The sequence below is a fragment of the Maylandia zebra genome, linkage group LG23 (genome assembly GCF_041146795.1).
Source record: "Maylandia zebra isolate NMK-2024a linkage group LG23, Mzebra_GT3a, whole genome shotgun sequence".
Lineage (NCBI taxonomy): Eukaryota > Metazoa > Chordata > Actinopteri > Cichliformes > Cichlidae > Maylandia > Maylandia zebra.
The window spans coordinates 26,561,124-26,586,967 of NC_135188.1; the positions used below are offsets into that span (position 1 = coordinate 26,561,124).

Here is a 25,844-nt window from a genome sequence, read left to right on the forward strand (position 1 = left end):
AGATTTAAACAAGCTATTTGAATAATAATGCACATGCACTGCCAGTAAAGCCACTGAAAAAAATGTGGCCAGTGTTGTGAGGAAGTCCTTTTCACTTTAGGTTTCAGCTTTTTACAATCTTGGCTATGGCACAGGTCAAAGTTTCCTTAAACAAAGTGGAAAATCTGTAGGGGTGTTTCCTTGAGCTGCCCATGAGCCTGGCATCCCCGAACGAAGCAAAAAGGGAAAAGAATATCATCCTAGCTGTTATCCCGAGTTTTAAAAACACATAGTCTTTACCTTCAGAAGGAAGAGAGATGAATTTCAAACTACACAAGCACACATTCACACACACACAAACAGATGCCTGGGCAGGTTTCTACACGACGGCTCATCTGCGGTGTTTTGACTGCGATCCTCCAAGCAGAGGGTCTGCAGGGCTGATGCTATCGTACTGGACACGCTGGAGACGCTTTTCCAGGATCATTCCAGGTCATATTCCACAATTTAGCCCGCATGGGCATTTCCAAACTATGATAGCTCTAAAGAACAGGTAATAACTGTCTTTTTACTCTTGACCTGGCCCCACGATTGACTTTCATGCATTTAAGCGAATGAGTAATTGTCCCTTCACATACCCTCCCTTTTCTTCTTCTCTGCTTTATTCCGTGTTAACAGAACCGGTTTGTTTGAGCTTTTTAAAGGCCTCTGCATTGGACTTTGACTCTCCTGCCAACACAAACATCGATGCTAGGCCTCTAACCAGTTCTCTTTCTCTCTTACTTTCTCTCTTTTCTTAATCCTCTTCCTCTTCATTGAACAATAGATAAAGTTGTTTCAGCAGCAAACAAAGAATGAATGACACAAAAAATAATGAACGGTGAAAACAAATCCCACCTGAAAACAATACAGAAAAGACCCAAGAAAGTACAAAAATCTCAGTGTCTCAAAACAATGAGTTAGGAAACATCAGTGTTCAGTTTGTTTTTGTTGTCTATGCTGACTCTTTTCCAAACAAATTAAAATCTGTGAGCAGTCCCAAAGTCAAAAGATCAAAGATAAATGTCCAGTGAGCACTTCGTTCACTCAGATATGAGAGGAAGGGGAAATTAAGAACACAACAACTCCTCTTAAAGAAATGGCAATTGTCCAAAACTTTCCCAACTCTATCAGGGAAATTACCCCCCGACCTCTGATAAGATCTGCAAAAGTCCCACATATTCCAGCCCTAATGCTCTAATTTAGTTCTGCAGGAGCACTTCAGTGAGCCACACTTTGCCCCAGGACACAGGCAGGTCCCACCAAACACCGTTAAAGCAGCCATCTGTTTCCTGACAGCGGTTACCCGGATCAGGAGGCCTGCCAAACTGAGAATCTACAGCAGGACTGGCTTGTGTTCTGGAGCTGACACTGTGTGTTATTCCTTATTGCTTTTTTTTTTTTTTACATGACACCCAAGAGCCAGCGCCAAGGGCAGAGCTTGTCTGTCGATGCCTCGTATCGGCCCGTCAGTCACACAGCAGGAAAAAGCAGAAGTGAGAAGAAGTGGAAGGACAGAGTGTTCAAACTCCCAGGATTCACGTGACTCTGGTCTTAAAGCTACTGACAAAGCTCGGCTGCAAACCTCACAGCATTTCTTTGAAGTAAAACTTTCATTTTTGTTCACCAAATGGCCAAAATTAGCAGAAAAAAGGACAGATTTCTGCTGAGTAAGAGAACTAAAAATGAGGCTGTAAGTGCTTTTTCTGGTCATTTGATAAACACGTGTTTTATGCTTCAGTAAATGAACCACAAGACTGAAATCTTAAAAATATTTTTATCACAATCCCGGTAATTTTCCTCCTGGAGGGAGGCCAAACCTCTTTGGTTGGTGGGACGCCAAAATTTCTTTTTTTTTTGCAAGCAGAAAAAAGATCCAGTGTCTTTACCACGTATGGACTGATCGCTGGAGATCATGGGCTCAAACAGCGAAAAAGCAAATATGTTTGCTTGGTAAGCTAAAGGTCGCTAGTTTGTTTCCGACCGGGGACACAAATTCCCTTTGGTTTTGCGACAGGAAGTACAAAACTCTGCCAAATCAAGCTCTTGTGGCAAGAGAACAGTCAAAAGGAGCTTTTACTTTTTATTTCATTCCTATGCCGGGGCTATGCACCAACATCTCTGATGTAGAGCTAGTAAAGCATCATAGACTTCTGCAGGAAATATATGTCCTAACTAACGACGTAATGGGAAACCCCTCTTAACCCTACACCGCAACCTTCCACGCGGTTCAAGTCGCTGCAGGCTGCGTCAACGTGGCGCGTAGTTACATTTCTTGGGAGGAGATATTACACTACTACTGACGCCAGTAACCGACGGTCTAAACACTGCATCAAGTTCACCACTTTCGAGGCATTTCTCGGCTTCTAATGACAACAACCAACCCTTTTAGCTCGCTTTCTCTTTTGTTGCGTTTTGTCATGTTACCACTTTATTTAGGAAGCTTTTATCCCACCTACAGTAACGTGAGCGGAGCCGGGTCTGCTCCACTCCGTGTGCAAGAGGCGCACTCACAGTGAAAGTGAGAGCAGAGAAAGTAGAAATTAGCGAGACCACAACTGACGGCAGTTTGCAGTAAAGACTCTCACACTGAGCTGAAATCAGACCAGTGGAAATAAACTCTTTTCCTGCCCAACTACCTGCACTCATTAAACCTCGCATGCATGCCCACTTGCACTTGGAGGCATGAATAATGACAATTAATAGGATGCTAAAAAAAAAAGTATGGAGATATTTATATTTTAAAAGTAGAATTTCCCAACTGGCACTTGGTACAGCCCATGTTTGATTGTTTAATGTGGTGAAGAGCTCCAGAATAAGTGAATAATAAAAGGTTCATTTTGAACTGTGATTCATCCAAATTAGCATAAACCATCTGTAAGCCTGTACCTGAAACCTGCAACCTACAGTATACCCCATGCTCTCCAGCCTTCACCTTGAGACTAGTTGGAGGTCATGCTCAAGATCAGAGGGGGTCACGGGGTTCACAAAGAGGAAGCCTGATGTTGTAAAGCAGCAGCATTAATCAGCTGGGAACACAGACCAAGGGCCTGAATCTGTCCACATCTGGAAAACGCATAAAGGAAGAGGGTCGGGCGGGGTGCGTGCATGTCGAGAGAGGGAAAAAAATGAATGTGTAACACAGAAAAAATATAGAGTGTACACATGCGTGCGCGTGCATGTGTGTGTGTTTCCTGAGGCCCAGCGAAGGAGGGAAGTTCAGCCGAGCTATTATAAGACCACAAATTATGACTCTCAAACAGCCAGAAATCTCCTCCTCCACCTCCTCCATGAGGGGAAACAAGGGAGCTTCATCAGGGACAGCTATTCATTAAGGCTCACAAAGAGAAAGCCTGAATCCCCAGCAGACTTCTTTGTCTCAATAAGAGCCTCTTATAAGAGACTATCTATCATTTCTCTATCTAGCGCAGGCAGCAGTGGAGGCTTACTTTCACTGTTTACGCTGGCACCGCCTCTCAGGTGTGATAAATCAGCTGACTCAAACATCCTCCTACACAAACGGCACAGTGCAAAAATGAAAGAAGGCAGAAAAGAAAGTGGTATTGATTTTGGTGTCGCACGTTAAAATCTACCTGTGGTACGTGCAGTCTCTCTGTGGTCACGCTCATTTTACTCTGCAGTTTCACATTTCTTTGCAACTTTTTGAAGACATTTTGTACTCATTGAAAACCCCATTTGTGTTACTTCTGTGGCTGGTTCCATCTCTCTGTGTTTTTTCTGTGTCTTCATGGACATTTTACACCTTTTGAAGGTGTCTTGAATTATTTTAATGTGTGTGGGGTTTTTTCTGTGTGCCTCTTTTGGAAGTCATTGTGTTCGTTTTGTCTTATATCATGGTGATTTTGCTTTGCTATGTTTGGGTTTTTTTACACTTGCTTTGGGTGTTTTGTGGTCTTTATTCATCACTCTGTGGCTGCTTTGTTTTTCTTTTCATTCTGTGGTGATTTTGTGTTTGCTTTTCACTTTTCATGGCTTTATTTTTTATGGCTTTATGGTGTTTTTCAGCAAGATTGTGAACATTTTGGACCTCTTTCTGTGTCTTTTTAAAAAGATAAATCTATTTATGTCTCAGCATGGACATATTAAATCTATCTATTCATTTTTGTGGACATTTTACATCTATTTCATGTCTCTATGTGGACATTTTATATCCATTTATGACTTTTTGTCGACATTTTACATCTATTTCATGTCTCTATGTGGACATTTTATATCCATTTATGGCTTTTTGTCGACATTTTACATCTATTTCATGTCTCTATGTGGACATTTTATATCCATTTATGGCTTTTTGTGGACATTTTGGATTTTTTTTTTTAAATCTAATTTTACTGATATTTATGCCTCTATCTCTTTTGGTCCCTTTTGCATTTACTTATGTTGTTGTGTAGAATCTGGTCAAGTGGTCTCAGACTCTTTTAGCCCTGTGCAGGAACCCATGCATGTCCTTGCTATGTGTTCATGTGAAAAATGTTAGAGAAAGTGTTTGAGCAACATGTGAGCTTGTAAAGCAGTTAAGCAAAGATTGACATATAGCTGAAAATATAAAAAAAATTGGAAAATGTTCACTCGGTGTTTCGGCAAGATAATAACAAGCTTTGTTTCTGATAAGGGAAAGACAGAAGAAGGGAAAGAGAAGAGACAGACTGAGACAGACAAGCTGAGGATAAAAGCAAAGCCGTGTCTGAACACGAGGGAGGTCTGCTTCAGAAAATGCTCACAGTGTCGAACAATGCCCGTGTTGTGAGCATTGGAAATGGGATCGAACCCTCGGGCGTTTCCCAGCAGCCCATCGTCGCCGTCCTGCGTCTCAGCCCTGTGGGAGAGACGAGGCCCAGAGGACGGACACAGAGCGGTCCTTTCTGAGCCACATCCTGCTAAACCACTGCACCGCGCTGGCCTCCCCGTGAGCCTTTACACTCCCGGGTCGCCTTTGTTCACTGAGAGGCATGCTGGGAAATTCATCAGCAGACAGACTCTCAGTGGTGTGTGTGTGTGTGTGTGTGTGTGTGTGTGTGTGTGTGTGTGTGTGTGTGTGTGTGTGTGTGTGTGTGTGTGTGTGTGTGTGTATTTGGTAACAGCACAATCACAACGAGTGATTCAACACGGCCGCAGACACCCAGTGAGCTTTTTATTTACATCTTCAGTCTGGTGACCAAGCGGTCGACAAAGCTGGTAATTGACGAGCTAAAAATGTTAAAATGTTTCAGTGTCTTTGTGGCATTTTGGGGATATTTTAGGACAAATGTCTGGTCAGATTTATGATTCTGTTTATTTACCAATGCTCCCAGTGCTGGACGAAAAGTTTAGATTGTGTTGTGTCGATTTTGAACAATCATTATCATTTAAAAACTTAATCTAAACAAAAAATGAAAGTAAGTATTGTTACTTGTATCAAATTAAGACTGGTAGTTAGCAAAATAAATGGACTGATACTGGATTCAATGATAAAGCTTCTCAGAATCTGAATTCTATCAGATTATTTTGGCGTTACTGACTTCATTCAGTCTGATGTTGTATGGTTTTAATTTTTTAAGCAGAGGTTTAAGAGATGTCACTTGAATGTTTTTGATAACATGCAAAGGAAAATGTTGATTTAAGAGTTGCGACCACATGTGCAGCTGTGTCCGTGTTATCTACACTCATCGCTGGATCCCTGGTATTTTTTCTTTTGTCGTGTTTGTGTCCCTGGTTCATCCTGAACCACCTAAAAAGCTCAGAGTGGCTCAGAGAACGAGCCCACAGCTCTGTGAACTGGTTTGAAAACATTATGACACCTGAACTGTGTTTTTAATGTTTTCACAAATATGTTTCAAAGCTTGAGGTCTCAGTCACGCAGGCCTAGAGACTGGTAGGCAAACCGTAGCAACCAATGGTTGCTAGGGCAAAAAGTGTGTTCCCCAACTGAGTGGCAAGTGGTTGCTGGCAGTCACTGGTGAAATTGGTTGGAATCATTCATCAGTGTGAATACTGGTAAAGACTTTTTGGATTAATTGGTTACCGTCCCAAAAAAGTCCTCTTTTAATTTATTTATCAATGGCGATATTTATTAACAACTGAACTGGCAAATGTATGTGTGTTATGCATGTCTGAAGTTTGCATTCAACTTTTTTTTAGGTTAAAATGCTACCACAGCGCATTAAAAGAAATGATAACTTTAGTGTTTGGATGATACAAATCCTGGGTTTGGTTGAACACAGTCAAACAGCGTCAATGTTTATCCCTGTAAACACAAAGTTTATCATATTTGATGAGTTTTTAAGACCTCTACATCACCAGTGTGTTTTGTTTAAACCCTAATGCCAGTAAATGTTTTCTTTGTTTAAGATAAAAGCTGTGAGCAATAAATCACACAAAATCCTGGATATAGCAAAAATTATGCAAATTAAAACTCAGATGACGATTTTTTTTAATTTCTTATTTTTATTTGTCAGAAGGTTCAATAAATACTCTAGTTAAAAAAAACAGGGTTTTTACAGGGTTACCGTCACAACAAGATCATATTTGACCCTGTCCATGGCGTGTTTCTGCATGCAGTGTATTGCATCAGTTTAATTTCCCCACATTCAAACATGTTGCTTAAACGTAACGAAGAGAAGCCGAACATGTCAAGTTACAGGAAACGGTACCGAGACCTAAAAACCCCTCAAACCGAGCAGCTGTAGTGTATCACTGCCTTTTAAAATCACCTTGTAAACTTAATTTTACAGCCTTGCTTTTTGCTGCTCGGTGTCCTTTGTTTTTATTGTTTTCACTGTTATTTTTACCCTCCTCGTCCTTTAATCTTAATTTCCTGACTTTAATGCCTGCCTTTATTTCCCTGGTTGAAGTACTTTGTTTTCTTTTATTGCTTTTAAAGCCGGCTATGCAAATAAGTTTGGGCTTATCACAATTAATAGTGAGTAGAAACAAAAGAGAGGCTAGAGAAATTTATGCTGGAAACCCTGGCAAGTCTCATCGACAATACCTTCAAATTTTCTTCAGATAAAAGCCAACAAAATCCGTCAGACTGATGAGGCACGGCTTGTTTCAGAGAAGCAGACTGCACTTTGGAGTTATCTTAAGGTGGACCTGTCATTACATAATGAGAAAGCCAGCGTAATGAGGACTTTTTAATACTTAAGAAAAGCCCAAAGCAAGCACAAACAAAGCACTTCAAAAGTCTTCATGCACTAAAAAGGCAGCTTTTTAAAGAAGGCTTTGAAGGAGTGCAGAAAAGGTAAAATTGGAGGGTTTTATGAATGCATAAAGTCTCGAGTTGTGCCGACGTAGGTCTGCTGCACGAACAGGCCTCCCTGCTGTAACAACAAACCGGAGTCCTGCAGTTTGTTTGAGGTGGAGATGGAGGGCGGCGGGGGTCGGGGGAGCTGTGAACTTCAGAAAAGGAGGAAGAAGCTGAACAGTTCAAGGAAAAGGGGGCCCACCAAGGGGCTGCAGGGGGCGCCACAGGAAATGGGTGGAGATCGGTGGGTGGAAAAGGGAGGGTGGCCAAGAAACAAGTGGGGATGAGTGAAGAAATCTTGGATCCAACATGCTACGTTCGCAGGCAAACCGTCTAACTTCTGGATCAAGCTGTTCTCAATTTGATATTTCAAAATAAGAGCGGTGAGGAGGGAAGCTGCTGCAGCGACAGCGGGGTTTGAAGGAAACCAGACTCCCAGCGCCGCCTCCAAACGCTTTTGTTCAGCTGACACTAAGTGACCCGCACGGCCAAATAATTGATGAGACCAAAGCGAAACCAGCTCTGCTGTCTTGTTTCCTTTGGCAGCAGGCAGTCGGGGCTCCGCTGCTTTGATGAGAGCGGCTACACGCTCGCATTAAAGAGCCAATATGTCTGTTTTCTCTTTTTCTTTTTGTTTTTTAATACCATGTCTCAGAGCATAAATAGACCAACGACTGCAGGGGGTTGATAGGGTTGTTAGTCAATGCCAGTGATTCACTGATCACTTGCCAGCGCCTGAGACTTCTGGCTCAGTTTACTCGCTGTTCCAGGAGAAAAATTCCTGTCGGTTCCAGCACAAAGCTAATAAATTGAACGCTGAAGCAGTTTTATTATTCCAGTATTTGGCCATATATCACCTCCCTTCTGATCTGTCCTCTGATTACCTTATGTAAAACTTTTTGAGCTGGGAGAATTTATCGTGGGCTTCCAAGAGATGACGATGAGATACAAACACAGCAGTAAACACGTGCTTAATAAAAGTTTAGCGTCTAACCCGTATGCATTAAATATGCCCCACTATATAAACAACATCTCTGCTCGTTTCAGTTTCAGCTCCTTCTGTCAACTCCACTCAGAAATCCACTAACCATATGACTGAAAATGCAATCTGATAAAAATAAACTGACCACGCCTTTAGCGCACTGAATGCTTAATCATCTTGGCTGGAGCTTTTGGCTTCATTCAACCTTTTCTTTATTCCTCTACAGTTTAATATTTCTAAACACAAAGACAAATATGTTCACAGTAGCCAATTGTGCTGTCTTCCACATTTTAGCCATGATTCACTCTCTCCTTTAAACTGTCTTTAACCTTGTGTTAGATTTACATAGACTGTACTTTAAAGAAGGACGTAGTCTGTGTGGCATCACACACTGGCTCGTGAAGCCAAACCAATGGTGTACTCAAGCTGAAGGACACCGCACCCTCACACAGGAGGACTTTGTCAATTATAATCTAGACCCACCTTAAATCACACCTGGCTTTATCATTTAATTGATGTTAAATCGGATCAAAATATACAAAATAAAATTTGTGCTTTATTAAATAAGACTCAAAACAAAGAACTGAGATCATAAAGTCAACAGAAAGGTGTTTGCTGAGGTCACAGACTGAGATAATGTAAGTGCAGTTTTAGCACAAACGTCTATAGAACCGCCAGTCTTTGTGCACAAAAGGAGGCGCCCCCTGCTGGCCAGCAATAAGAATGTAGGTTTAAAATGCTTCCATGTGGCCTTTTTAAAAGACAACGTAACCACTTTTTCAAGTTGTTACTTTGGAAATGAGCCATTTTTTGTTTTGATTATTTCCTGTCCAGCTCACTGCTGAATGTTCAGATCTAACGTGGGGAGTCAAACGTTCATGCCTCACCCAGTTTTTCCTACTCTTCTACTCTGTATGATATCAGAGAGAGGATATAATAATAATAATAATAATAATAATAATGGATTGGATTTATATCCCTAATATGGTCCTCTCAAGTACAGAAGTCCCACCCACTAGCTTCTCAAGCCTTCTATTTAGGAGAGGAGGGTTGATATAATGAGGGTGGAGCGAAACTAGCTTACAGTATTTTTCATACATAAGGTGCATTAAGCGAAACAAAACAGTCAGACAAGTCAAACTTTACTCAACAAATTCTTCTTGCTTCCTCCACTTCCATAACAGTGATTCATTAATGCTGAATTCTCTCGTAGCTGCTCTATTCCCATGTTGTTGCAGTATATTAATGACTAACCCCGTAAGCTGGATGGATTATCTCAGTTATTCTCCTAACTGTAGTTTGTTCCGTTTACAGCATCCTGCCATGCGATTGCATTTGTCTCTAACCATCAGGAACCCTCATGTTAACCTTTATCGAGTGGAAAAAGGTTAGGGTTCATCCTCCAGCTTCACTGTTTGTTATGCTAACATAGCTGTGTCGCTATCAATCACGTACCACATCATTATATACCAGCTAGCCCAACTTCAGTAACCCTACAAACGTCACTGCTTTTTAGTTTTCTGTCTTCATTTATGTTGGAAGTGATGGCAGAGCTGTACGTTTTAATTTTTCATAAATCTCTCAGTCAGAACATGCTATATCATGTTTAGGCGTAAACTAGCGAGCTAACTTCCTGCCAACTTCTAACTCCATTAAATTTAATAAATTCTGTTTTCATGGATGCCTGGATGTTAAACTTAATTGTTACACCTGGTAAAGCAGCAACGCTGATCATTTTATTAAAGATGAAAGAATTTAGACAGTTTTTAACTCTCAGTGATGCTGCAATGTTCGTTTGACTTTGAGACCTGAAGCAGACAGAGTTCTGGAGCCAGATTACTCCACGAGGCTCCTGACTACAATAGACATAATGCTCTGACAATCCATCAAGCGGTGTGGCTTCGTAGCTTACCAAAGTCGTACTAAAACATTTTTGACAGATTTTTGAGCGCCGTGTACCACATAAAATTGGTTCAAGGTCAGTAAGCACAACCAGAATTCATACATAAGGTGCACCAGATTATAAGGCACACTGTCGATTTTTGAGAAAATTAAAGCAATTTAAGTGCGCCTTATAGTGCGGAAAATATGGTATTTCAAACAGATGATGCATTGAGGGGCTGCACAGGGCCAATTATAAGCTAAATAACTTCTTGACCTACAAATCAAAATATTTAAAAAATGGAGCTAGAAAATTTTTTTTTTTTTTTTCCAACCTAGCTTTAAGGATAGCAGTGGACGGGTTTGTTTTATAACATTGACCGATGCACCGATGGTCTCTGACCTCTTGGAAAATAACAATCCTCTCCTCTGGGGCTCAAGAAGATTATTTATCTAAAAGTGAATTCTACCCCTATTTCTGTCAACATGGCGCAGACGATCACCGAGGTTATTTGAGTTTCCAGCGAGCTTCCTCGCTTTGTTCTGCTGCCTCTTGTGAAAATAGCAATGATTAGATCCAGGCTGCCTGAAAGACAAGCTTCCTATTTACAGTAAATGATAAGCGGGGGTGTGGTAGCCACCAGCTGAGAGGCTATATCAGTGCATGACTGTGAAATGTGGCCCTTCTGACTTGCCGTGTATTTGGATCAGTCCTCCTCGGCAACAGGAGTGAGAAGAGGCGAGAATTTCTGCATAAATGCTGTCAGGCCGATGAGACATGCACCTGTTCTGTGCTGTGGCCTGAAATCCTGATATGATCATGTATGTTCTGTACCGTGCGCAGAGAAAATAACAAGTGTACACAAATGTTGGGCTTTTCTTAAAACTTAAAGTGACTTTCTTTGGGCCTAAGACTAACTCTGTAGGCAGTATATTTTATACACTAAATAACTGCAGCTGATTTCCACCATCATATTTTTATTCTACTACAGTAGCTTTGCATAATTCACAGTTCATAATAATCACCCTCAGCTGGTTGCCGCTCGCTAAACTAGTGCTGCTGGAGGTTTCTTCCTGTTAAAAGGGAGTTTTTCCTTCCCACTGCCGCCAAGTGCTCACTCATATGGGGTTGTTTGATTGGTGGGGTTTTCTCTGTATTATTGCAGGGTCTTTACCTTTCAAAATAAATCAGCTTAGTATAATGTTGTTGTGATTTTGCACTATATAAATAAAACTCAACTGAATTGAATTGAATAATCATTCTTTACCCTATGGTGCATCCCCTCAGTTCACCCTTTGCCTGAAACCATCTATCTTCACTCCTCCCCCTTTAAATCCATCCTCCTGATTGTCTTCCCTTTGCAAACACAATGACTGAGCACCAGCTTGTTCAGTTTCTTTGTCAGAAACCATGCACACAAACTGGAGGCAATGCTGGGGTATGTATTCATGGTCTTTTTACCTGGATTATTCAAGAAGTACCATGCTGATCTGGTGAAGACGTGGAGCTCAAGCAAAGGAAGACTCCACTGCAACACTACTTATAGCTTTAGCAGACTTTCATGCTAGCCCGAGACGTCTTTCCTTTCTCGTGGCTTGCTGTGCGCATACTGAACAAACACTGTCGTATTTGTCCTGTTGTTTAAAACAACGATTTGGATCACTGTCTAGACAGTTGCCCTTTAACTATTCTTAAACTTATCTTCTTCCAGTATCAGCCACAAAAGTGAGCCTGGTGTATCTCAGCTGAATGCACACCCAGCAGGATGTTTCAAACCGCTGTTTGTCTGCATGCTGCTGCCTTATTTGGGGCCTGAAATGGAAATAAAGCTGGTCTAAAAAGGTTCAGAATAAACAGTTTTCATAAACCCGAAGTGTGTCTGACTAGTGGAGTGTGTTTTAGTGGAGTTTCCACACAGGAAACCAACAGAGGAGGTAAAAAAAAAACTTTCATATATAGTAGGAAACAAAATGCAGGTATACTGCAGAATCACAGAACACTGCAGAGAACAAATAAATCTATCTCGCTGTAACCCTCAAACTGCTCTAATTCATCGCACGAGGGTAAATACAGCATAAGATCCATAAAATATCAGATTTTATATCAGAGAAACACTGAGGCCTCATTGTGAGTTTTGTGGGACTCTACAGCAGCAAAAATATTAGACTGCTTAAATAAATTATTCATATTTCATCAATGCACAGCACTAGCTAAGTGTCCAGCATCTATCAGTAAACCGAAGTAAGCTGCTATATGCAGACTGTGTCAGAGCCCAGTGTGGTCTAACCCCACACAAAGGTGTGTGGACATTAACCGGACACTGCTTTACCAATTTATTAGTTACTCACATATATTTGTTACCAGCACTCGGTAAAGATGTAACTTTAGCCAGGAGGTGGTGGCTGTGCGTATCCAGGCTTTTTGCCAGTCAAGAATATGTGTGGTGCAGTGAGATTAAGTAGGCCTGCACAAATAAGAGAAACACAGATGGCCAAAGACTACAGCTGTCAACAAGTCTTGTGTGCAAGCCACTCCAGGTAATCCGAACATGTCGTAAGTCTGCCACATCTAAGTCGGGTGAGGGCAGTTCAGGTGGGGGAGCGATCGTCGAAGAATAGCTGAATGGTTCCCAGTGAATCCTGAAATTGTTCCTGCTTGAAAAGCCCATCCCTATCTGCATATTATTTATTTAGTTTCAGTCTTTCTCGGTTGCTTTGATGCAGTTCTCACATCAGGAGCGAATTTCCCCACCCACATTATCCTTACTCCTCGTGTTTGTGTACACGCTGTTATTGTTGCTACACGCACCTCACCCCTCAACGTTTTGTCATTTCTCATCTGAATCTCACAGCTCCTCATAAGACAACGGATTTCTCACTTTCCATGACGCTGTGCAGCACCGAGTGACTGTTTTCAATCAAACCACGTCAAACTTTCATTCAAACAGGTGTCGAAGAGCAAAAGTCACAAGCCCACAATCCAGCATTGCACTGCTTCTTACGCACGAGCATGTGCTGTCAATCTACGTAGTGTAATTTTGCTGTAATATGCAGTAGTTGCTGCAAAGTTTGTGTATTTTTTCTTTTTTTTCCTGATGCCTATAGTTTCACATTTATCATCTTGATTTTCTCAGTTCCAGCAGTTACATCGTACCGAGCGTCAAATGAACCCTTCCCATTTCATTTTTGTGTCTGAACACTCTTTACCCTAAATCACGCCCACAGGTTCTTGCAGCACTTTTTCAGAGTCAGTGAGGTTTCAATGGAAGAGTACAACCATTTGTTGTTCAGGTCTTGAAATGGTGAGATGTTTTTATTCATTAACTGTTTGGAAAAACGTATCAAGAGTGGTGAAAATGACTGAATGAAAGCGATAGAAGAAGACATGCAAACATCATCGGACTTCGGTCCAACTTCAAGTTCATGGTCTACTGTTAAAAAGGGAGTTTTTGGGTTCAGTGACTCAAGATTTTCTACAGTCAATTAAATAACTGTGGTTATGACTTGTTGCTGTAATCAGGCCCTACTTTGTTATTAGATTTAGCCATTTATTGTACCAAACCGGTACCATGGACGATATCTTAGTGCTTCACAATGATGTCTTCCTCTCTTGTATATATGGATGGATGTTAATTATTTCCACTGTTTCAGGGCCCCCAAAAATTCTTCCTTTTATGTCCTGTCCTGGCCTTTTCTGGCTCTTCATCACAACGTGTCTGAACACTGATCTGGCACAAAATCGCTGTGACACATCCATCAATAAATGCTGACTTATTTGCAGATTTACAGCCACTATATTTGTACACCCACTGAAACATCCCAACCCAACAAAACAAGTGTAATCTCCAGAGTTACATATGACCACATCTAATAATTACATCTAATTAGCCAGCTCAGTATTGCACTGACTTTACATCAAGCTCGGATAAGCACAGCTTTCCCAACATTGCTGCTATTAAACATAAATGTTGGATTCAAAATGATGCTGACTTGCTTCATCTTGCAGCTCGATTAGTTTCTGGATTAAGTCCCATTGAACAGCTGACTCCATGGTAAAGGCATACACCATTTCAACACAGCACAAATCTGATGCCATCGCATTAACATAAAAGCCTGAAGCATCTCGTGGCATTTCAAAATAGCGCATCTGGGGAAAAAAAGTTGTTTTGTTTTTTTTTAAAACCATCACGTACTCGTATATTGTTACGTGTCTGAAGCAGTGACACAGCATCCTTTCACTCACTAGGTGCCAAACATTGCGCAAAGACTTATATATATAATATATATCCTGTCATATCTGAAACAAATCCTACAAACTCTGATTTGAAGGATTGCATTTGTCAGACGTGGGAGTTGATCAAAGACTTACCGTTGAAGTAGCCCTTGACCTTCAGGTACCCAACGCTGAGGCGGAGGACAGACAGCTTGTCCAGCCGGGACCGCACCTCCTCTGTGAAGGGCAGCAGGCTGGTGAGCTTGTCCAGCTCGCCGTTGAGCCTGTCGCGATGGCGTTTGGATGGGTTGGACTTGGCGCCCTCGGGAGGTGGAGGTTTGGGCCTGTGCATACAAAAAGAGACAAAGGGGGTTATTTTAAAAGGACAGGTTGACGACCGAGAAACTCCACATCTCAAGTGACTCTTGGAAAAGGTCGGTTTCTCTTCAGAGTCAAAACGTTGGTTTGAGAATGAGAGAGGTCATGAGAAGCCCAACAAACAAAGTTGGGAGCTGCATGTGTTCTGTATACTGACGTGTGTGTTCGTCAGTATAAGAGCAGCTGGGATAAACTGAGATGACATGCAGACAGAAAAGACACTGCCGAACAAGCATCAGACATCCTTGAGTAAACCATGGCTCCCTCTATGTCTACATTAGGGACCAAATGAAGCATGACTGAGAAGGCAGGAAGGCAACGGCCACTCAAATAACCACTCGTTACAACAAAAGTATGCAGAAGAGCATCTCTGAACGCACAAAACACACTGAACCTTGAAACTGAAGAGCACAGAGGGTGTGTCAGCCAAGAACAGGAAACTGAGGCTACAATTCAGACAGGCTTACAAAACCGAACAACAGAAAGCTGCATTATGCTGCCTGGTGATGAGTTTCAGTTTCAGATTGCAGGGTCAGACTTTGGCATAAACAACTTAAATAATCATGGATACATCCGGCCTTGTATTAATAGTTCAAGCAGGATAGCAGCAGGATAACGCACCACGTCACAGAACTCAAAAGTTCACTGCACTCAAACGGCCTCCACAGTTACCAGATCTCAGTCCAATAGAGCACCTTTGGGACATTGTGGAAAAGCACATTCACATCATGTGTAACAGTGTGATGCTGTCATGTCAATATGGACATAAATCTGTGAGGAATGTTTCCATCACCTTTTTGAATCTGTGACATGAAGAACTAAGACTGTTCTGAAGGCAAAAAGTGGATCCCACCAATATCCTCGTGTTAGTGTTGTTCCTGGATCATCATAATTAATGTTGGTCCAGGTTCAACATTGCAACTGACCAGTCATTGTTGTTGTGACGTCACAGTTCTGCAAAAGGAAAACACCATCACACCAAACCCAAACCCCATAACCATAACCCTAACTACAGCCCCGTAACCCTAACCACGATCCACATCCTAACCCCCAACTCTAACCCCAACCCTAACCACCCCCCTTTTGGGGGATTTTTTTTCCCTAAGTGGACATTGGCAGATTTTTTCCACATAACTAAACTATGACATCATAGCAATATGAACCTGGGCCAACACAAGTGAAGTGAAGACACGGTGCAGACCTCACAGCGAGCTGAAATCCACTAAAAATCAAACCTCACAATGGATTTGTGAATTCTTTTACTCACATCAAATAAAATCAACTAAACAAGCACTCAACTAATCAACTCATAGATCAACAAAATCCACATTAAGAAAGAAAACACATTTTCTAGAGCATTCAGAATAGTCTCAGGTCCACCTTGTCTCAGGCTGTTGACAAGGTGACCAAAACACTCTGTTCCATGTTTTCCAGATTCTCAGTTCACTCGAATTGTTTGTACTAAGCAAAAGAAATTCCAAGGACGTAAGGGAAAACATCCTAAAATAAATGTGTTTGTATGGCATTTTCCCATCATGAGCTTCCAGAACTGTTCAGAAGTACTTGTTGAAAAACTTATTATACAGCATCAGAAATACTGCAATTCCTCTGTTTTACATCATTTGAATAGAGAAGAGGTGATTCAAAGGGGCAGCTATTCTATCAAATGGAAGAAATCCATGAGCTGAAATTGAGTTTGCGTGCTGGATTATGGGTCAGGTATCACACACTGATCAGTTCAGCGCGGTTGTTTTCCTTCAGAGCTGCTGACAGTTGGCTGAGTGGAAAAATAACAAAGCCCCGACCACCTCTGCTCTCCAGAGTCTAATCTGCTCCATCCACTCTTTCCATGGGAACCAGGTGAGCCGAAGAGTGATGTAACCTGTTGCCAGACTTGTTTACCAAGCGTGTGTGCTCAGCCCTGTTCAGTAAGCTCGCTTGCTTTGGGACAGCGACAGCGATCAAAGATGATCCACTTTAGTGCGAGTGTGACAGTTTCGAGGCTGAGGAGGTTTATATACTTTCAATGTGACAGGAAATGGAGAGCTTCCTTCCTAAATGAGGTTTCTTCCATTTCAAAAGGTCAATTTTATTTACAGAAAACATGAAACCAAAAGGTGCAGACTTCACACACTCTGAATAAACTACAGCATCAGGTCATGAAAAGCAGGTGTAACTCTGTATAAAGATGTTTGCCTAATACAGGGCTTCATCAGACTTATCTATTATGATAGGGGGAAGATTTTAAATCAGATCTGCACAAATCCAAGACTGCACAGCTGAAATCTAGACTGACCACACTCCTCTTTGGCTGCACATCCATACACAGACATTAGCAGCTTCAGTCTAAAGCTGGGCAGTGTATCTACTATAACAAACTCCTTTTAATGATGCAACTGCCCCCATCACTGCCATCACGTGATTTACCAGTGCTCGTGAATTATGGCCATACTGGAGGTACAATGGACAGTGGTTACTTGTTTAAGGGTGAACAGCCCAGGGACCCTGTTTCACTTCCCATTTGGATCTTTTCTTTTATTTGCACCTAGTTTCATTTTTCACTTCTGGTTACTGCTTAAATTTTGGGACCAAAGGTTGCTTGGTTATGGTTGGGGAAGGACTGCGGTTTGGGTTAAAATGTGCAAATTAGCAAAGGCAACCCCAGCTGTTGACAAATGAAGTGCTGGAAGTGACGATCACCTTCACCGCCATAGGTGTCGGTGGCTGCTCACTCAGTCGTCACTACGAAAGCATAACATGCAAGAGAGCCAATAAACACAAGCTGAAGGTTTAAACCGATGTTTCGGATCACTTAACTACTGTCTGCATCAGTGCAGAAAGTTCTTTCAGCATTGAAAAGTTGCTGTCTGTATTTACTTAAGAGACGCCGTGTGAATTTTGAAACTGAAAGGCGTGAACAGAGGTATTAGTCTTTACTGCTTTCTTTTGAGAGCGTGAAAAAATATTTAGCTGAATCATGTGAGCCTGAGTTTCAGTCACAGGTCTCGAGACTACTCAGCAACCATCGGTCATAAGAAGAAAATGTGTGATCAAAGATCAGTTGTAAGTGGTTGCTGGAAGTTGATTCCAGTTGTTGTGAAACAGGCCTAGAAGATGGCAGTGACTCCCCGGTAACCACCAGTTGCTAGGGAACAGTGTGTATTCTGTGGTGAGATGGCAAGTGGCTTCTGAAGGTTGCTGGAAGTTGCTAACTACTTGCCGAGTGGTAATGAAACCGTGAAAAGTGTGACAGTGGAGGGCCTTGAGTGCCAAAATGAATTAACTAAATACACAATCAAATAATAAATTAAATGTGTTAATTAATTATAACGGGAAATAAATAATTGTAAAAATGTTTTAAATGAAATAAAATGACATTTTATGATTACCTATATATTTAATGAATTATTTCCCGTTTTAATTAATTAATGGGATATTTAATTTATTATTCAGTGATCTATTAATTTAATTAATTTTGGCACTCAAGGCACTTAATATGCAGCACAAACAGACGCTCTTCTGCAGCAAGAAGGCACAACTTTTACTTTGAAGGAGAACATTCCCCGTTTCCGGTTTCTCACTGAGTAAGAATTTGTCAACTCTTTACAGACAGGATTGTATCTTCCAGGCAACCGCAGCAATCTGCTCTTGACTAAACTACTACAACCTGAAAAAAAAAAGATTGTTCCTGACCACTGAAACCAACACATTTCAAAAGGTGCAACTTTTACTTCGAAGGTGAATAATCCATATTTCCAGGTTACCTTGAACTTTTTTAACTTTCACTGCAGACCTGAGAGCAAACTGCAAATGTTTACAGACAAGTCTTCCACGCAGTCACAATGGGAGTTTTGCTACATCATCCTCTTTGCTCAAACGTTCAGGGAATGCACGCTTCTCCCCAGCAACTGTAAATTGCCATGTGGCTGCCGATCAGTCTCTAGGCCTGAGTGAGGCCTGAGGCAACTTACAAAGGGGGGCAATTTAGCCATCAGCAATTCTTCAGGCTACAAAAGCATCAATTTAATTTCCAAGCTTTTCTAAGCTAATGTTGACTAATTGCTGACAATGACCCCTGAAGAGAACAACTAAAAATCCAACCTGAGTGCTGTACATAGAAATCAGCATACAGGCTGTTAGAAGCAACAGATAGAGCCAGGCGAGGTCTCACTAAGTTATTTTACAATCTGATCGGACATTAGCAATAAAATGCATTTAAATGAAAAAATGTCACCTAACAAAAAAACTTACGTAACACATAACTGCACCCCTTGTGCAATTATGTGTTGTGTCTTTTCAAAGCCTCCACCAACAGAAACACAGATATTTACATGACACAAAACCACAGTTTCTGGTCACTTTGTGCATCTAACAACAAGGCTGTGGCGGGCAAATATTGTGTGTATTCTCTGAGGTAAAATTGCAGTTTCTTCCAGTGAACTCTGATGGAGTGTAACAGTTTCAGTTCCTCATTAGATTAAGCTGTACGGCTGCAGGTAAAGCAGTGAAAAGGCCACAGCAGAATAAGGCTTTACTTTCTGTTATGGTTGGTGCTCCTGTTTCTGATTTTGTAAAACTGTAGCAGCATATATATAGATATAGATATAAGTTCATGAATTTCCAGCTGATTAACTTGTATTTTTAATATCTAACGCTCCTGTTAGCGGACATACTGATGTTTCTGAAGAGGAAGCCTCGCTTTTTTTAACCATGCCAACTAAGTAGCTGTGATATCTCACATATCGCTTTCATAGAAAAGGCAGATAATTATCTTCTGTCACCATTCAACCTGCAAATATCAAGACATGATCTTGGGTATCCATATCACTCAGCTGTACATCTAATGGTCTAATGTTTTAACTGAAAGTAGGACAAAGAGGATGACTGTGTGAGAACAACGTAGGGCTAATGCTGAGAGCTTCTCTGAGTATCTGATATGTAACCTTGTGTGATAAAGCTTGGCATCATATTTCATATGAATGCAACTTCCCGACTTCATTAATGTTAAAGTTGGTTTTTAAGGTTCTTTTTCTACTTAAATAGCTGTTTAAACTGTTGCTCCAGCTGCTGTTGTGTCTGGTGATTATCTCTGGTTGTGAGATAATCTTCTTCCCTTGTGACACGTGTTCACTTCTCTATTCCAGAGCCGATCAGAATGCGGGGTGTTTAATTTACAATAAACCCATCAGTCCTGTTGCTCACACTGGCTTGGTAAGGACTTGTGCAAAGTGGTAAACAAACCTTGATGGCTGCAGGTCAGCGCCATTGAAGGCAGGTATCTGTAACTGAACTCCAGCAGCAAACCCGCCCGGCATCTCGTCTATAACTCGAACCAGACGTCCAGAGCACAGAGGAGCTTTTCTTTTTCCCTGAGAAGGTGTGACACTGTGGAGCACCTTAAAACTGTCCCTGGAGATTCTTTTGGTTCACTGTGGTTGCTTTTGAGTTTTCTGAGTGACTTTTTTTAAGTCGGTTTTTACAGCCCAAATAGGCAAACTTCAATATTCATACTCATTTAAGTATAACACAGCACAGGCGCCAACCACAGACTTCCCTAAAGTCAGACATGTTCTGCGATTAGATACACCTCACTTTTTAAAACTGAGACATGCGTCTGTCTGTTTAACTTCTGCTTTCTACATGAAAAAAGCACATCTAAAAAGAGCTGTATTTTTAGCAAACTTGAGACAGGTTCACGCCAGACCTCTTTACCCAAAGTTACCTTTTTGGCCACTGCTATGTCGAATTTTGGAGCCAGACATTACAATTTTTGATAAATTGGGTGGAGTGCTGCACATTGCTATAAGAAATAAAAGTTAATCCACTGGAAATGTCTCTGCAGCACTAGAGAAACTGATATATGTTTAGCACAAGGAGCTATTTTTGCACACATCATCTGTATTTCAGCTCAACCGAATTCACAACTGCTAATGGACATACTGATCCTTCTTCAGCGGTCAGTGGTTACATATGTAACCAACACTGCCTTGTTTTTTTCACTCAGACTTTCTGAGAAACAAACTCTAAAGCGGAAGATTTCAGATAGAAGATGAAAGGAGGTCCTGCAGAAATTTTCAATATAAGCTCATCCAACTCATGATCTGTCACAGTTCACAGGTTGCTGTCTTTGGTGAAGTACAGCAATAAAGTTGTGTCCACTGAGGCGTCAAGGAGACTTGCAAACAGTCATATCTGGCAAAAATGAATCTCATTCAGCAATAAGAAATCAAGATGACTGTTTAAAAGGACACAAGTGCTATGCAGCAAAGTAAAACTTCAAGCTATCACATCACTGTCCCCCCGAACAGAGGGAGTAAAATCAGTTCTGTTTGTTAGTGATCTAACATCCAGTTTTCAAGATACTGTGTTCAAGTTTTGTGTGATGGTAATTTTGGTGAAAGTCACACCAAATCTTAAAATAAGTAAAAACTTTATATGAACCCACAATTTTTATGGATCGTCTTAAAACTTCACAGCAATATACCAGGCCTCAGGGGACATAAGTACCTAGGTTAGCTAAGCATTTGACCTTGACTGCCATTGTTAGGGCCCAAGGTCAGCTTTGACCTTGGGCCCTAACAATGGCAGTCAAAAACTGATATATTGAGTAATATATCATATGAAAGGGCATGGAGAGAGCTTTACAACACACCATTGTATTTTTTCAATGTGATGCCCTACAGCTTGTGCATCCAGTAGGCACAATCTTCTGTTAACGGCTCTGCTAAATGGCTTGAAATTAACAATGTTCAGTATACAAGGAGAGGGAATTTAAGTAAACTCCAAGTATTGTACATGATGTATATGCTGTGAAAAGCTAAATGACAGATGTGATTTGAGATTTTTTTGAGGTTTTTTTAAACATTAAACGGACAATTCACTAAATGGCACCTGCTAAAAAGCCTCCCTGAGGGAAAATTTAGAAGCTCCACACCTGACACACTGTATAATACTGATGGTCTTTACTTGTCTTTGTCAGGTAGGCATTTTGTGGAAATCACTCAGAGAGAGGCCAGAGATGCAGGTTTCTGACAAATAATGCAATACATGTTCAAAGTATCCTGAATGAAGCCGCCAAAGGTCCACTGTGAAACAGGAAATCCCTGCAAGCCCTCTTTACATCCATGCGTGATTCTCATTTCCCAGTGTGGCACTCAGTGAAAACAAGTTTCAAAACAGGTCAGTGACAGCAGCTCTGACCTTAAAGTGAGCACTGGGAGAGGCGCTGGCGTTTTGCCCGGGGACACTCGAGGAGAGCATCTGGTTGTTGTGGGAACGCAAACCTGCAACCTCCCACTCAAAGGTTGATCTCACACAGACTAGCTGCGCTTCTGCTGCTGCTCAGATTTAAATCTGGTTCAGATGTTCCTGCCGATGACTCCGCCGAGGATTTCAGGTCATGCGAGGCCACTTGAGAAGCCGCCTGCAGAGTGTGGGTGCACCTGAATGACACTGAGCGTGCTCTATGTGTTAAAACTGTGGCGTTCGACCCTTTAACCTCCTGATTTCTGGTCTGAGGTTGCAGAAAAACACAAGCCAACACAAACCGCGTAGAAACACAAAGTACCAAGCAGGAAGTTCGTGGACTGGTTATTAGCTGATATCTCATATGCAAAAAGTAGTAGAATAAAACCACCTGTCACACAGAAAAATTTGATTCAAATTATGAGATGAAAGGACAGAAATCTCTCCCTGTTCGCTACTCACTTTGCTTTGCATTTTCAGCTTCGGCTTCTTTTAAACATCTCTAGGGAACTGCTAGCTTGGTGTCTGAAATGTAAATTAAATGTAAATTGATGGGGTTTTATTTGCTAGACTCTCACTTTACCTGGTGGGGTTAACTTTTATGTTCTTATAGGAAAAAGCAACAACAGGTTAAAGGACTAAAAAGAAAAAACAAGCCAAAAATATACCACAGATCAACCCACGAGTTTCAAGAGAGTATTTCTTTTCTATAAAGCCTTAAAAGCCTGGTTTTGCAGTTCTAAACATATAATTACCGGGCACATGTGCTCAAACACAGACTGAGCAAAGCCATCTGTGATATCTGTGTGACTGTGATTGATGAGATGAAGTATAACAAAAAAATGACAAACGTGACTCTAAAAATAGCAAAACCTGCAGAGCAGTTATTCCTGGACTTCCTGCTCTCACATCTCAAACATGCATACACTTGAAGAAAATACGGACTGGGTACATGCTAAAGATACTCATCTGTAACTCAGAAAACTGTCGGTGTGATTACTTTGTTGTGATCTTGTCACACATCTACAAGTTCTCTCTCTCTCTCTATCTCAGCCCTTCAATCAGCTCCCGTAGTAAGGAGTTGACCTCCAGGGCAGTCCCCCGATAACCTCTCGTGTTAAGAACTCCAACTTTATGTTTACAGGTTGACTCTAATGAACAGCTTTGGTCTCTTTAGCTGAGTTCTCCCTCCTTTACACCTGTAGGCAGGTGAGTTATTTTAACTTTGGCACATATAGGGCCTTGGGGATAGACACGATGCACATCTTCAGCCTCACCTCTGGTGCCAGTGCCCCTTTTTAGATTTAAATTGCGTGTGGACATTGAGGGTTCTGGGGAGGAGCTGACGCCCGATATTGTCTGGCAGAGGTTCTTCTGCGCCATATGCACTGGCTCGCTGGATAACTGGGGCCCGGGCCTCCTCCCTGCCTGCTTCTGTTCCTGGGGGTGGGGCTGTGGCTCCCTACACCCACTATTAGACACTACATGGAGAAACCTTAAAAATACAAGCAGGCTCACACACACAGGTTCGCACAGACACACAGTATCTTGGGCTGCCTCTGCCTCTAAAAATATTTCATATTATTAGCACTCTGTGATGTTTAGTAACATTGTCACTGTTATTTATGCATATTTTGGTCGTTGCTGTGGTTTCTCTTTCTCCCTTTTACTTTCAAACCGTCGTCTTCTATTTTTCTCTCCTTCTGTTACATCGTTTTAATTTCGTTACTTCTTATTTTTTCTTTTGCTTTCTTAAACTTACTCATGTGGCTTTTGTTAAGGCTCAAAGGTAAGGGTCACTCTGATTAAATTTAAATCTAGGTGTGCTAAAGGAGCTGGAGTCGGTGAGCTGGACCGCTCAATCGTGCCTTGTAAAGCATTTTAATGCAATTACCAGATTGATAACCTGGTTCCTGTGAGGCTATATGCACTAACAGATCATGCAAGAAGTCTGTGCATGAGTGTTCATGAGTGAAATTTTAGTTTTTGGTTAGTCTTAAACCTTACTTATTAACATATATCTATAAAGCTAACAAGCTAACTAGAATTAGCTTAGTATTTCAGCCACTCATCCAAATATGGTCACTTCTGGCTCCAGAAAAGCTACATGACAGCGCACTCCAAAAACCGAGAGGCTGAAAACTCTCTTTGTCATCTGTCTCCTTGCAGGCTCTGATTGGCTGTTGTTAAAGTTTACCAATGTGTGGAATTGCAAAACCCTCTCATTAACAGCACAACTACACAAACATGCGCACCAAAGTCCCACAGCAGGTTTGCACTTCACATGTCATGACAGGTTAATTGGAGATTACCTTGCCCAAAACTCCCCAAACTCTGGGCGCATCTTAACCCATGATAAAAATGTTTTAGACCGAGGCCGTTTGAAAACACCAACAAAGTCCCAGAAAACTGAAACAGATACTGAGCTCGCAGCAATGGTGCTACTTTGTAGTCATGTACTCTTTACAAGGAAACCTGCAGTGAGCTTAGATTGAAGAAGTTATTTAGATGAGTGATGGAACATTTCTCTCACTGATGAACAGGATCAACTTTCTAGGATTTCCTTATCTGGATACCTGAGCATGCATCAACAGATCGACATGATCCACTAATTATACTAACAAACCATCACATCCCAACTGACCAGTGCTTTAACTACAGCATAGCAGCTAGAAAGTTTTCTTCTTGCTCTTGAGTCAAAAACAGATCAAAATGACAAAGTCATGACTGAAATTCATTACAAGTACAAAAGTATTGCACTGCACAGGTGTAGAAACCAAGCAGCTAGCCATGCAGTCTGCCTTTACAAACATTTGTGAAAGAAGGGATCATTCTAAAGAGCTCAATGAATTTGAGTGCGATGCTGTAACAGCATGCCAGTGTTGCAACAATTTAGTTTATGTAATATTTCCCTACTTATTATTAAACCCACCATCAACGTTATTGCAAAGCAGAAGTTTTTAGAACCACAGCCACTTAGACCACATGCCATTATAGAGCAGAGTGTGCGAGTGCTGAGCTGCATCATGCATAAAACTCTCCAAAACCTCCTCTGGCATTAACATCAGCGCAAAGTCTGTGCACCAGGAGCATGGCTTTCTTTTACCAAGCAGCCCCTACAGGTGTAATGTGCACATAAGTGAATGTTTTTTTCCACATAGTGTTCTTTTTACATGTTTACTTATAAAAGACTAAACTGCATTTCAACAATAAGAGCAGGCTACTATGAATTATGTTAAATTCAGACTCAATGAAACTGTGCTGAGACAAGGCTTTAGTGTCTGTTTATGTCTGAGTTACATCATGTTTGCACCAGTTCTGCTTTTATGCAATAATTTCATCTCGTAGGCTTTTAACCATAGATTTGTCTATTGTGTGTTTTAAACAAGTTAAATAAGGTGGGGTTGAATTGCTGTGTGATTGCCGTCTATACACCATTATACATAAATAAATACTGCATATTTGCTTGCTAGAGGCTGGACTCAAGATTAAAGTTGACAAATTTCCTTTAGCAATATAAAAGAAAACATGACATCAAATATTAATCATACGCCATGGTCATTTCAAGAAAAAAAAAATCAGTCAGCAGCTCCCACCTGACCCCTCACAATCAGCTGATTTTAACCTTTGAAACATTACACAGAGCTCAAATCTGACTATGTTAGAAAACCACTGTGACCCAGAAGGAACTGCAGCAAGATGAGTGTGGTATCAAAATGTAGGTAAAAGGGAGACCTTTCATATGCTGTAACTTGTTTTGAGCCACCGCCTATCCCACATGTTTACCCAAACTATAGCTTTTGTATTTTTTTCCAGTGACTTATGAGAAAACTGTTCAAACGTCCAGGGTAAAGGTGCTTGTCTTTTAGCCCTGAATATGGATA

The 25,844-nt window shown here is 41.2% G+C and overlaps 1 protein-coding gene across 1 annotated transcript in view; it reads right to left on the bottom strand.

Annotated features, from left to right (window-relative positions):
* Positions 1-25,844, bottom strand: part of ahr2 (aryl hydrocarbon receptor 2) — a 97,122-nt gene that overhangs the window by 63,847 nt on the left and 7,431 nt on the right. Inside the window, exon 2 of the mRNA XM_004563317.5 lies at positions 14,494-14,681. Within this exon, the coding sequence (XP_004563374.3) occupies positions 14,494-14,681 (188 nt within the window). The remainder of the gene's footprint in view (positions 1-14,493; positions 14,682-25,844) is intronic.